Here is a 13,105-nt window from a genome sequence, read left to right on the forward strand (position 1 = left end):
TTCTGTAATTCAAGATGGGCTAATAAATACATGAATAAACTTCACATGCAGGAACGTGGTGGAAAAAATAAATCAGGTTCACCCTCTCGTTTGGTTCAATGAACCTGCATGATAATGTTTTTTTTTTTTTTTTTGCTTCTGGTGCAAAATCATCCCACCCCTAAGAGCAGCCGTCTCAAATCATCTTTCATATAAATCTACAGTATCCCGAAATTAAGAGGGATGTAACGATTCAGTCATCCATAAAGAAAAAAAAACAAAAACAGAATGAATCACTCTGACTTCAGTCTGAATCGATATGAAATGAATGAATGAATGAATCAGTTCATTCACGATTCTTAAAACAAAAAAAAAAAAGACGCAACATTGTGGTGATTTAACACAATACTACAAATTGCAGCTTTTTTGTCAATTTTTTTTTGTAGAATAGGCTAAATCATGTAAAGTAATTATGCTGTCTGATTTTTTTTTCACCTTTTAGAATAAAAATGATAGTCTTACATCATTGACGGGTATCACATTTCAGGTAAAAGTATTCAATTGAATTCAACATGAAGCCGAGGATTCACGCCCCGACAGAATAAAGAAAGACGCTGAACTTTCACCCTTTTCCACCTCGTGTCGTCTTTCCAGTAAGCATCTTCCCCTCCGTCCCGCCCTGTTTCAGCCCAGCGAGGCCATCGACTAAGTGGAGCTTCACCACCTCCCGTGCCTCTGTTTTTTTTTGTGGTGGAAACGGTGTCGTTGATAAATGATCATGGTTAGCAGCACGGAGACAAGATAAGAGCAGCACCACGCATCACTGCCCCGCTACGGCTGGTTTGCATGTGAAAACACACATGATTCAGTGTACACGTGTGTGCAGGGATATGTGTATATATGTGTGTATGTGTGTGTTTGTGTGTGTGTGTCAGCCATGATCACACGCAATCAGGGAGCACAGCTGAAACAGAGCGGTTATCATGTGTGTGCATCGCCGTGTGTAAGCCCGGACCCCGTGGTGGCTTCAGGAGGGCGAGCCGAGCCAGGCGGCGTTCAGCGGAGTGTTAATGATTGTGAATACAGAAACACAGACATCATCTCGCCACGCCGGATAATCACTGTTGAAAGTTTGACTCAATCCAAGTGTCCTGGCTTGGGCTTGATAATGTCAGTCATCCCCTCTCTCTGTTGATTTGTTCCCATAGATACACTAAAGTCACACAAAAGAGAGCAGAATTCAACCGCAACCATCACGCCGCCAACCTCAATTACATGTAATTGGAGTAAATTGCACAAAATCACAACTCAACTGGACGGCCGTCGGTAGGAAATAGTGTAAGAGATTATACTACACTGGCGTAATTCCCGCAGTCTCATGCCCGTTTAACCTCTAGGCATTTGTTTTAATGATGGCCAAACGCGCACAGTCACTCATGGTTATTACGCAATTAAACCAATTTCAGGCACAACGCGTGCAATAAACCTGGCTGTTACATTTTATATCGAGGCCCGGTTTAAGACTCCCCGCGGCCGGCAGCCATGAACGCTGTGGTAGATACGGCCATGTTTATACGTCCTATTATTTTGATTGTTAGTGGGCAATTTCCTATCTCAGCCAAAATGTATGCCGCTTTGCTGCGTGTGCATCATGCTTCCACGTGTGTGTTCAGCCCGCGGAGAATGCATGTGGGCATTGGCCTCAAAGACGAATTTAGACTCAATTTGGATCAAGCTGTTTGACTTTGTCCACGGGGCTGTATAGGCTAAAGGAAAATATCGGCGATGTACCTTGTATTGTCTTATTGGTGCATCCATCTGGCCAAATGTAGACGATGTGACGGCAAGTCAAGATGTTCACCGCAATTTAAGTTAATGTCCATTTGAAGCCAGTTAAATTTGAAAATGCACATTTTTTTTTTCCTACTTTGGCCCTCTGTCTGTGCTAAGTCAGCATTTTCCACCCGTGGAAACGAGGCTTGGCAAGAACGTCTCCATGGTGTGTAATTCTGAAGATGCAAGTCTGGCGTTGCAGTATGGATGGGGAGAACAGTTTTTTTTTTTTTTTTTTTAACAAAGGCACAGGATTGCCATGTAATCTAGGTCGTAATCTGGTATCAAGCACATGCAGGCCATGCGAGTAGGCCTGAACATGCTCGATTAGGCACTTTAGGTGTTTTGGGGCATTTCAGTGTCAACGGCAGACTTTTTTGATGTTCTGAAAATGCTATGCTGATGCAGTGACATGACAAATAATGTTTTCAGATTTACCCGGCTTAGTGTGGACATTGACAGTAAACATCAGGTTTTGCCTTTGGTTCTTCAGGGTTAAAGACAAAGGGTTTCTTTCTTGAGTCGACATTTTGCACCACATTCACCAATCATGCAGGCAGAAATCCACTTTGGGTATCAAGTTTTCCTCCGACAGTAGCCCCTGTAGGTCAGAACAACAGCCAGAAGACGAGGGCTGCAAAAAGTCACCCTCTTCTTCTTACTACCACCATTGATATCACTTTTGTTTTGGTATTCATATCTGTTCTGAAAGTCATTCTGGGAAATGCAGGACATCTCTAACTGAGGTAGAAGTAGATAATTGCAGATGGAGGGAAAGTGGGTACAACAACAACAACAAGTTCTAGCACAACCATCAGACATTGAGCATCACAAATTGAGGACATAGAAGAGTGAGTCTGTGTCCAGAGTATCCGGGGTTGGACCTTTCCTGTAATGATCTGTGTTCATGACCTCATGTTGCAGCTCTGAGTAAATCACAGCACCCCCTTGTGATCCTGCAGGAGTTTGCAGTGCTGACCAAAGAGCTGAACGTCTGCCGGGAACAGCTGCTGGAGAGAGAGGAGGAGATAGCAGAGCTGAAGGCAGAGAGAAACAACACACGGGTTAGTAAACAGCTTTCTCTATGCTGAAAATATCTCTGGACGATCACTGTAAGTTCTTGTGGTTGTTCGTGTTTGCTCAGGTTCGATTTCTTCTGCGTTTTCATCTTCCCCTAAAGACTTAAGCATGGAGTGATGCAATGTGAAGTACAGGCTTCTCTGTACATGTGTGTGTGTGTGTGTGTTTTCTACGTGTCTCTAGCTGCTGCTGGAGCATCTGGAGTGCCTGGTGTCGCGTCACGAGCGCAGTCTGAGGATGACCGTGGTGAAGAGGCAGGCCCAGTCTCCGGCCGGGGTCTCCAGCGAGGTGGAGGTCCTCAAAGCCCTCAAGTCCCTGTTCGAGCACCACAAAGCGCTGGATGAGAAGGTGCGGGAGCGGTTACGAGTGGCTTTGGAGCGGGTGTCCGCCCTGGAGGAAGAGCTGCAGTCCTCCTCTCAAGAGGTGAGCTCACGTCTCCTCGTTTCAAGTCTTTGTCCTCACCACTTCCTCATCGATCTGCTGATGGAGTCCCTCCTGACGATGCTCCTCTGTGTTGGTTTAGGTACTGTCTTTAAGGGACCAAATCAAAAGACGACAGCAAGGACTAGACAACGGCAAAGAGGTAACGGCACATGCTGCGTTTCTGGTTGTCAGAAATGTTCTCTTCAGGAAATCCTGATCACAAAAAATGGAGATAGAAGCTACAGTGATCAAAACTGTGAAAACTCAACCTTTAAAAAGCATTAAAAAATGTGGAATAGGCACATGAAAGCACGTAATTTTTTTAGTAAGTCAGGCCGATGATGTGATGTAGACTCAACCATCAGATTATTCCACGTTTGATGTATATCGAGTCTAAGCATGCACAGTTTTGCACGTTTGAATTTCGTGCTTATTCCATGCATTTGTCAGTTGAGTCTAAACAGTTCTTCGTTCGATTGTCCCTTGGCAATTTTGATCATTGCAGCTTCATTTATGAATTTTATTGACATCTAGTGACGGCCAGAGGAACTGCAACAACATCGACAGATCTCCTCACGGTGGCCTGTAAATGACACAACACGATAAAAGTCACATTAGAGACCGAATAGAAATATCTGGTGAAGATGTAATACATCATCATGCAGGCATGTATGTATTTGTTCTGGCTCACACACAAGCTTTGTTGCTGACTTGTTTTTGTGATGGCAGTTTTGCTACAGGGCTTAACGTGCGCCAGAATCTTTACGCCTGGCAACGCGTTTGTTGACACACACACACGTGTTATGGTCACCATGCACAATAAGACAGGAAAGGTTTTTATTTATGGCTCCTTTAATTAACCCCAGTTGTGATGTGACCCGTCACACAGCGGCTCCCCAACGGGCCGTCCTCCATCCTGGACGACGGCGACATCGACAGACAGAGAGAGGGCGAGATCGAGCGACAGCGGTCAGAGCTGGGCCAGCTGAAAGAGAGACTGGCGCTCATGTGCAGACAGGTATTTGGCTCGGCAATGCTGCATGTTTTCGAAATAAAGCCAAAAAAAAAACATGAAAAATCAGACACGCCGTGGACAGAGTGTGATGCACCCCGTCTTCCGCGCCCTCGCCCGCTCCGCAGGTCGGTGAGATAGAGGAGCAGCTGACGTCCGCCAGGAGGGAGCTGACCCGGTCGGAGGAGGCCAACCAGAAGCTGCAGAGGGATGTGAAAGAGGTGAGACACCGTGACCCGCTGAGAGGAAATAAGCCGCCACTATCTGTGTCTGCCACAGCGGCACAAAGAGTCTATTTTGCTCATACTCCCAGAAATATGTAACAGTTTGCTATGGCAACAAAGCCATTTGCCTACTTGGCAGCAATAACTGCTACTGTACTCACAAGAGTCTCTACTTGCCCTGTAGCCATGGTGACAGTGCCATCGGTGGAGCTGCAGGCGTTTTGTATGGATGCGGCGCTGTTAATCACAGTGTGGTGGTAACTGATTGAAAGGCATGTGGGGGATTTTGGGGCGAGAGGCAGTCGGGCCAGTTTCCTGATCAGACCTATTCCCTCTCCACCCTTGTCTCTCTGCCAACGACTTTTCCTTACGTACTTCATCTTTCCCGCCCCGCTTCCATGTCTCGGACTTGTGCAATAGCAGAAGTAGGTGCTTTTGGAAGCTGTCAACAGCGCTCCAATAACAACGCTTAACCAGTCATTATCATTCTTCAGCTAATAGCTGTTCAAAGAGCAGTGAGTTCCCTTTGATCAGCGCCCACTTACACACTTGACATTTGCCCTCTTCCGCTCTCTCTGTCTTGTCTCGTTTCCCTTCTTTTACTGGATCTAATTCTTTTTTTTCTTTCAACTCTCCCAGGCGCTGTGTCAGAGGGAAGACATGGAGGAGAGAATCACCACATTAGAGCGCAGGTTAATGTCTCTCGACAAGCCCGTGGAGGCTCAGACGTTTCCTCTGTCCAGCCTTTGAATGCGCTCTCTCTCACCGCCCCGTCTGTGTGTGGCTGTGCTCTGGCTTGCAGGTACCTGAGCGCCCAGAGGGAGGCGACGTCTCTCCACGACATAAAGGATAAGCTGGAGAACGAGTTGGCCAGTAAAGAGTCTCTCCACAGACAGGTGGGAAAGTTTCTTTCATCCCCGGTGTGTGTCGTTTGCTCTGCAGCTGACTGGCAGCTTGACTGCGGCTCACCTTGGCAGACAGAGCACGTCATTCATATATATTTTTTTTGGTTTCAATCATGTCAGCGATCCTCACCTCACCTCCTCATCCTTTCTTCTCCACTTGGGCACATCCTGTCCTCTGCAGAGCGAGGAGAAGAACCGGCAGCTGCAGGAGCGCCTGGATGATGCCAAGCAGAAGCTGCAGCAGACTCTGCAGAGGGCCGAGACGCTGCCTGAGATAGAGGCCCAGCTCGCCCAGAGAGTGGCAGCGCTCAACAAGGTGTGTGTGTGTGTGTGTGTGTGTGTGTGTGCCTGCATGTGTATCACCACTGTCAGGTGAATTTTTATCTGATGGGTCTTTAAAGAGTTTCATTCAGTCATCGTCAATGGTATGTGCATGCATGAATGTGCAATTTTGTGCATAAACACGATGGCGTGCGTTCGCGTGTGTGTGTGTGTGTGTGTGTGTGTGTGTGTTGCTGGGCGTGCAGGCCGGTGCAGACATGAATGCGAGTGTGTTTGTGTGTTCATGCGTGGCTGAAATGGAACACGAGATATAAAATGACAAATGGATACCAAACGTTTTTATCATGCGGTGTCAAAAAAAAAAAAAAAAAAAAAAAAAAAAGCCCATAAGGAAACACTCGATGCAAAAAAGCCATTCCAGGTCACAGAATCCGCTGTTTAATCCGAAGGCACCTTTACATGTCAGGCACGGTGCACCACACACATTCTTCATGACTGACGGATTTAATAGCTCATATATTAACCTCTGTCATACCTGTAAACACACCTTAGACGTCTGCCAAACGTTCGGCGTACACTCTCCTGCCAGCGGCCTAACCTCTTAAATGGCTACACTTAAACATGTCGAGGCAAGGCGGCTTTCTTGGAGGGCCCAGATTGATGCGATGTAAGACTCGGGCAAACAAGAACAGGTTGACAAAAGCAAACTTCCCTTTCATACTGTGATCTGCACGGGCACGCAACTAATTGGCGGACTGGGTCAACAAGCAATTTCCTTTGTGATAATTTGTATTTGTGTTGCGACGCGGTGCGTGTTGTAACCCCGCTTCCTTCCTCTCCGATCGCCAGGCGGAGGAGCGCCATGGCAACTTTGAGGAGCGCCTGCGACAGATGGAGGCGCAACTGGAGGAGAAGAACCAGGAGCTACAGAGAGTGAGTCACGCTTTGCTTTGCTTTTCCGTCTCTTTCTTTCTCTCTCTGTCTGTTTTATCATCCTCCCCCCTCTTTCATGCCGGTCCTTTGTCAGCCTTTACAGAGCACAAAGGCGCGTTAATTTTCTAAAACCCTCTATTTGACCGCGCGCATTCAGATAGGAATCTTTTTCTCTCGCTCTCAGTCAAGCAGAATGCTCGTTATTAACTCTCCGCCCACCCCGCTTTTCTTCCCTCTTTGCACTTGTTTATTTCTTTCTGTCACTCTCACCGGTCTTTCCCTCTTTTACCCCAGGCGAGGCAGAGGGAGAGGATGAATGACGAACACAACAAGCGCCTCTCCGACACGGTGGACAAGCTCCTGTCCGAGTCCAACGAGAGGCTGCAGCTCCACCTGAAGGAGAGAATGGCCGCCCTGGAGGAAAAGGTGGCCCGTTGAAACCGCACCAATACACCGCACTTTTTTTTTTTTTTTTTAATTATCAGAAACCATTAAAGCTTCATTATTCTCAACTTCCATGGCAAAATAAACCCACCTTGTCCGCCTGTATCATAAAGTAGGGCTGCGATAGAGATAAAACAGCCCCTTCCTGCTGATTGAGACACTGTAGATTAATAATAAAATAAATTCACGTCTCAGGTACTCACAGGTCTCCACTCACAAGACGTGATAAAACTTCGTCTCTTAACACCAGTGAGCAGCGATCTGTGCAACGAAAACTGGATTTACCAACGTTAGGTCTCTTCTCTTCTCTCGTCTCTTTCACTCTGCAAAGAAAACTCCACTTTAACGAGTGAGGCCGTCTCATAATCCGTGCTGAAATGTTGTTTTTCTTACAAGAAATGAAAAAAAAAATAAACGGCCAGTGGGGTGAAATAATCCCAAATGTTTCTAATGCTGATCGACTTGTTTCCAGAATTGTCGTGCGTCAAGATAGATAGATAGATAGATACTTTATTCATCCCGAAGGAAATTCACAGTTTTCAACAGTATCCACAAGATTACAAGATTAAATAAATAAAAAATAAAGAATAAAAGATGACACCAGAGATCTAAGTACCCAATGTGCACAAAACCGTGTGCATAGATGTGTACAATGTGCATAGATGTGGTGTCGTGTTCTTGACTCTGTTGGGCTGATCTGCCTTAATCCACCCTGTTTTAACGTGTTTATGCTTGTTCACAGAGAAATATTCTGAAACAAGCGAAACTGCACTCAAAACAAGTGGGAATATCTCATTCCAGTGGCAGACGGTTTTGTCTTCTTTTAAGAAATACAAGATTTTAACGCTGAATATGAGGCTAAAAGATGATAGATGAAGATGATTGCTTTCATAGACACATTTATGGACGAGGTGGAACAGGATTTCCGGGTATTAGAGTTCACGTTTTTCACAGTTACCTCACAGTGCTATTTGGACACGCCAACATGCAAAGTTACTTCGTTGACGCCTTAAATGCCAAGACCTGTGACAGGAGCCGTAATCAAAGACTAGCTCTGTAGGTATTTCATTTCCAATAGATTCTTGTTGCTTTAGTAATCACATTTCCCGCTCTGACCCCTCCAGAATGCCTTATCTGAAGAACTTTCCAACATGAAGAAACTCCAGGATGATCTCTTGGCAAACAAGGTGGCTACACCTCCCGGCCTCATTCTTTGTTGAAGTGTTTAGACATATGTTTTTTTTTTTTTTGTTTTTTTTTTTAATTCACCAACTCTGCCTGTTTTCCACTCTCAGGACCAGCTGATAGCAGAGCTCGAGAGGCTTCAGTTGGAGTTAGACCAGCTGAGAGCCCGGCCTGGAGGCTCCTATTCCAGGTTGGTCCCTATTCACACATTAATATCACAGAGAGAGAGAGAGAGGGAGAGAGAGAGGGAGGGAAATTTGAGCCATTTTTATGTCAGCATTGTATCTGCTGCCTTTTCTGACATTATGGATAAATCACTCTGTTGCAGAGGCGTTAAACACTGTCAGCACTCACAGGGCAAAGACACTGTTGATATATATACACTCATTGACTGACTGTGCAAGCCCACATGCACGATCAAACGCTCTCTAATCTGCATGGCTCGACACTTTCTGCACACCGCCCATGCTGCACATTTTGCACATCCTTTATATATACAATTTAAATTCACTTATTTATTTTTCTTATAACATCATATTACTCTCATTTGCTCTGTATTGCATGTATCTTGACAGTTTAGCAGTTATTTTAGTTCATGTTGCATGCACTGTATGTCAGAATATTTTACATTATGCATATTTTTCCTGTGCCTCAATATGTTCTGCTGTTAATTTTGCACAGCCTGATAATGTTGTAGTAAATTTTTTTTAGTATTTTTATCTCGCGTTTCTACTTCACATATTCCAGGGGCTGGAAACACCTGTTGCATTCTGAAATATTCTGTTGAGGTATCATATTATACTGGTGAAAAAGTCTGTTGCATTACGGTGTATGTAAATGCCCTCCATTTGCTCTGGTCTGTTTTTCTTGGCTGCCTTCTATTACTTTTGATGCTGCAGAGAGCCGGTTTTCCCTGCAGGCACCGTCGCCTCTTATCTCCCATCATGTTTTCTGTTGTGCCGTCTCTCTGCAGTCGTTCTCTGCCAGGCAGCGCTCTGGAGCTGAGGTATTCCCACGGAGGCGGGTCCCTCCCGGCAGGCTCCACGACTCACCTGGATCCCTATGGCAACGCCTCCTCCGGGAGTGTGGTCAGGCGGAGTCACCGGGCCCGTTGGAGCTCCGCCCGGGAGGACTCCACCAAGGTGAGGGTTCAACGTCCCTCGGATGACCCTTCCCAAAAAAAGGGAACGAATCGAATTCACTCTTACTACTTCACTTTTTCATCTTAATTTGTTGCCTTAACCCCCTAAACTGGTGATAAAATCCTCTCTTACCTTTAAAAACTAGGATACCTCAGTGTCTTCTCCTGTGAATGATGAGGGAGGTCCAGTGTTCTTCTCATGTTGGCTCAGAAAATACCAGAAAATGATGCTTTTTTCCTATTTTTTCCATTTAAATTAGCTTAATGTGACAGGGCAATGTCTAATTTATGCTATCATGAAACAAATCAGGGAGGTGGGATATGATTTTTATTAACCTTATGACATTTTAACTGTAACTACCTGTTACTGGGAAAAGTACCATTACTGTGTCCAGGAGCAAACTTAATTGTAGTAGGATCACATTATGATTGTTTTAATATGTGCATCGTTCTTTTTGCTGTCTGTATGCAGTACCCAGACTGGGAGAGCGGGGCTCTGCTGGCGACCGGGTTCGAGGCAGGCGTGGAGGTGACCTGCTCCGACGACGAGGAGGACAGGGAGACGCTGTTTGGCTCGGAGCTGCTCTCTCCCAGCGGACAGACGGACGTCCAGACCCTGGCCATCATGCTGCAGGAACAGCTGGAGGCCATCAACAAGGAGATAAAGTAAGAGCAACATGAGTCCACTGGATACGAGGGGGGGGCGGAAGTGGGCATGTAACACAAACAAATATGAGTCATGCGCTGGGTATTGCAAGGTGAAACACTCAGCATATCTTATCTTAAGTGACGCTAACTTTGATCCTGTTATAATGGACCAGGGGAAAAATGCCAGAAATTCACTTGCAAGATACACTCAACAAAAACCACATCATGTGAGCAGTCCGGACAAATTTTCCCTGCTAAACCTAAAGTTTGGTCACCTACAGTACATGAGATGATTTATCACATCCTTTGCAAAAAGTAAAAATAGTAGTCATGTAAATAATATGAGAAAGGTACCAAAGATAACAAAGCAGATGCACATGTACTCTTACAGAAGTACACAAGTACAGAATAGTCACTAAAACCCATTATAGATTACTACTGAATACTAAAGGAATATGTAAGAGATAATGGACAGCCAGCTTGTCGTTATCACAAAATAAACCTCGACAGGGTGATCAGGATCCTAACGCGAACCCAAGAGGTTTCGTATCGCCCTGAAGGCATTTATTTTGCAATAACGACCACATGGCGGAACAGGATCCTGCTTATTACAGGGCTACTTACCAGCAAAATTAATATATTGGCATAGAATATTGATTTTAACCACATAATCTGCAATCTGAAAAAAGGGCCTGCAGAAACGTTTTGCACAGACTGACTAAAATTAAACTTGACAATAAACTTAAGTGTGTTTGTGGATTCAAGGATTCAAGGAACTTTATTGTCATACCAGCTCACATTTACATGTTAGTGGTACGAAATTAGGACTCAGGTCCCGGTATAAGCCTAGATAAATAAATAAAGCAAGGTAAAAAAAAAAAAAAAAAGATGAAGTGTAAATATAAAATATAAGATATATAAGTATAAACAGTATATATAAATATAAACAATATGTATAAATATAAACAGTATGTATAACTATAAGCAGTATATATAAATAAATATAAACAGCCTATATAAATAAATAGAAATATAAACAGTATATGTATATAATAAATTTAAAATATATATATATATAAACAGCCTATATAAATATAAACAGTATATATATAATATAAACAGTGTATATGAATAGAAAATGGGCCAAGTGACAGAACCCGATGCCCGGTACTGGAATTCAGAAACTGTTAGACTTGATACCCAGACAGTGTGTGAGTGTGTTTTAACTTTATGTTTAATTTCTTTGCATGGGAGCCTTGCAAATCGTTTGTTCAAGCAAAACAGTAACCAGCAAAATAACTGGCTTCCTTGAAACGATATCTGTGACAGACAAGTTCTGCAGTTTTGATTCTGGCCAGCTCTGACCACCCACTCTTGGAGGAATTTGTTCTCCTCCTCTCTCGGAGATACTGGCCCCACAGGGTAAAAAGCAGTAGGTTTAAATTTCCCTTTGTTCAAATTGCAGTAAATGCCTTTAATTTGCACTAAATCTTGTCTGCACTCAGCAGTACTTCATTATGGCTACCATTCCAATGGTTGGAAACTTTCAAACAAACAGTCTTTGGTTGTTTGCTGTAACTGTTGTAATTAATGTGCTTTTTTTTTTTTTTGGTTTGTTTTCGTGTCTTAGCCCTCTGCTGCAAACCAAATTTCCCCTGAGGCACAGAAAGATGAACTTAACTGAAATGATTTTGTAACTTTTAGACGAAAAGCTTAAAAGCTACACACGGCCATGTGACAAACAAACTAGTTGTCCGTATTATTCAGTGTGCAGACATTATTCAACAATTGAGCTTTCCGCATAGCTGTGCACTAATACAGTGATATTTGTTAGGGACCAGATATTAACACTCCTGTGCTCCACTTTGCCCTCAGTATTAGACGATTATAAAGCCTGCAGAGTGTGGACCATCCACTCTTCTGTTACTGGTCTACATGCTTTCGGTAAAACGATTGGGTGAGCGCGGTGGAATCAACTGTTGCACTTTGCCCTCAGAAATTTAGCTTATATAAGGTTTTTGGAGGTAAATGATATTAGGCTCAGCGAGACAGGGGAGGCGGGAGAGAGCAGAACATGGGAAATGCTGCAGGGTTAGAGAATGAAAGAAAGAAGGGCTGGTAATTCACACCTTGTAATTCATATATGAGCTGATCTGGTGGACTGTAATGCAGCCATCAGGTCACTTGCAGGTTGAAGAGATTACATTTATCCTAATCTACTGCTGAGTATCGGATGAACTGCACATCACTGAATCTTTCGCCTTTATCTTTTCATCCAGTTAGGACACAAACCCCACTTGTCTCCCTTACACTTTTTTTTTCTCCTCTCTTTTGCCCATTCGTCCAAAAAAAACAAAAACAGACTGATCCAGGAAGAGAAAGAGAACACGGAGCTGCGGGCCGAGGAGATTGAGAGTCGGGTCAGCGTGGCTTTGGACGGTCCACCCATCCCTCCGTCCTCTTTGGGAAGAGACAGTACAGGAAGGGGCTTCATCCCCTCGTCCATCACGTCCTCCACCCTAGCCTCCCCCTCTCCCCCCAGCTCTGGACACTCCACCCCTCGCCTGCCCCACTCCCCCGCCCGCGAAACTGACAGACAGGTACAGTTGGCTGCATGTGCTTGAGAATGAGCCCCTATTTTTGTCTGTGTGAACCGTTTTATCTCACCTCAGTGTCCCCATCCCCATTTATGCAAACGGCTTGTCATGCAGACAGTGAGTCACACAGAAATACAGCAGGCAGACAGGGTCAAGAAGTTCAGTTCACTGCTCAACTAAATGTTAGAGGGGGCATTAGAAAGATGCATAATTTAAGCGGTGTGGAATGATGGCTGCTACCAGACACACAGGTTCAGGTATGACTAAAACAAGCGGCCTTCTGGGATTTTCTGCAGTCTAGTGTCAAGAAGTCACCGAGAACGGCGCGGTAAACAAAACACGTCTAGTTAGTGGTGGCGCTGAAGGTGAAAAGGCTTCATTAACGAGGGGCATTATAGGACAATGGCAAGATTTGTTCG

The 13,105-nt window shown here is 44.6% G+C and overlaps 1 protein-coding gene across 1 annotated transcript in view; it reads left to right on the forward strand.

The window, feature by feature from the left end:
• Positions 1-13,105, forward strand: part of LOC115364294 (liprin-alpha-3-like) — a 28,733-nt gene that overhangs the window by 3,565 nt on the left and 12,063 nt on the right. Inside the window, exons 2-16 of the mRNA XM_030058791.1 lie at positions 2,775-2,876; positions 3,076-3,315; positions 3,416-3,475; positions 4,205-4,333; positions 4,456-4,548; positions 5,191-5,243; positions 5,354-5,447; positions 5,638-5,772; positions 6,588-6,671; positions 6,966-7,097; positions 8,240-8,302; positions 8,411-8,490; positions 9,274-9,442; positions 9,914-10,107; positions 12,452-12,689. Of these exons, the coding sequence (XP_029914651.1) occupies positions 2,775-2,876; positions 3,076-3,315; positions 3,416-3,475; positions 4,205-4,333; positions 4,456-4,548; positions 5,191-5,243; positions 5,354-5,447; positions 5,638-5,772; positions 6,588-6,671; positions 6,966-7,097; positions 8,240-8,302; positions 8,411-8,490; positions 9,274-9,442; positions 9,914-10,107; positions 12,452-12,689 (1,866 nt within the window). The remainder of the gene's footprint in view (positions 1-2,774; positions 2,877-3,075; positions 3,316-3,415; positions 3,476-4,204; positions 4,334-4,455; positions 4,549-5,190; positions 5,244-5,353; positions 5,448-5,637; positions 5,773-6,587; positions 6,672-6,965; positions 7,098-8,239; positions 8,303-8,410; positions 8,491-9,273; positions 9,443-9,913; positions 10,108-12,451; positions 12,690-13,105) is intronic.

Source organism: Myripristis murdjan, chromosome 8 (assembly GCF_902150065.1).
Source record: "Myripristis murdjan chromosome 8, fMyrMur1.1, whole genome shotgun sequence".
Classification (NCBI taxonomy): domain Eukaryota; kingdom Metazoa; phylum Chordata; class Actinopteri; order Holocentriformes; family Holocentridae; genus Myripristis; species Myripristis murdjan.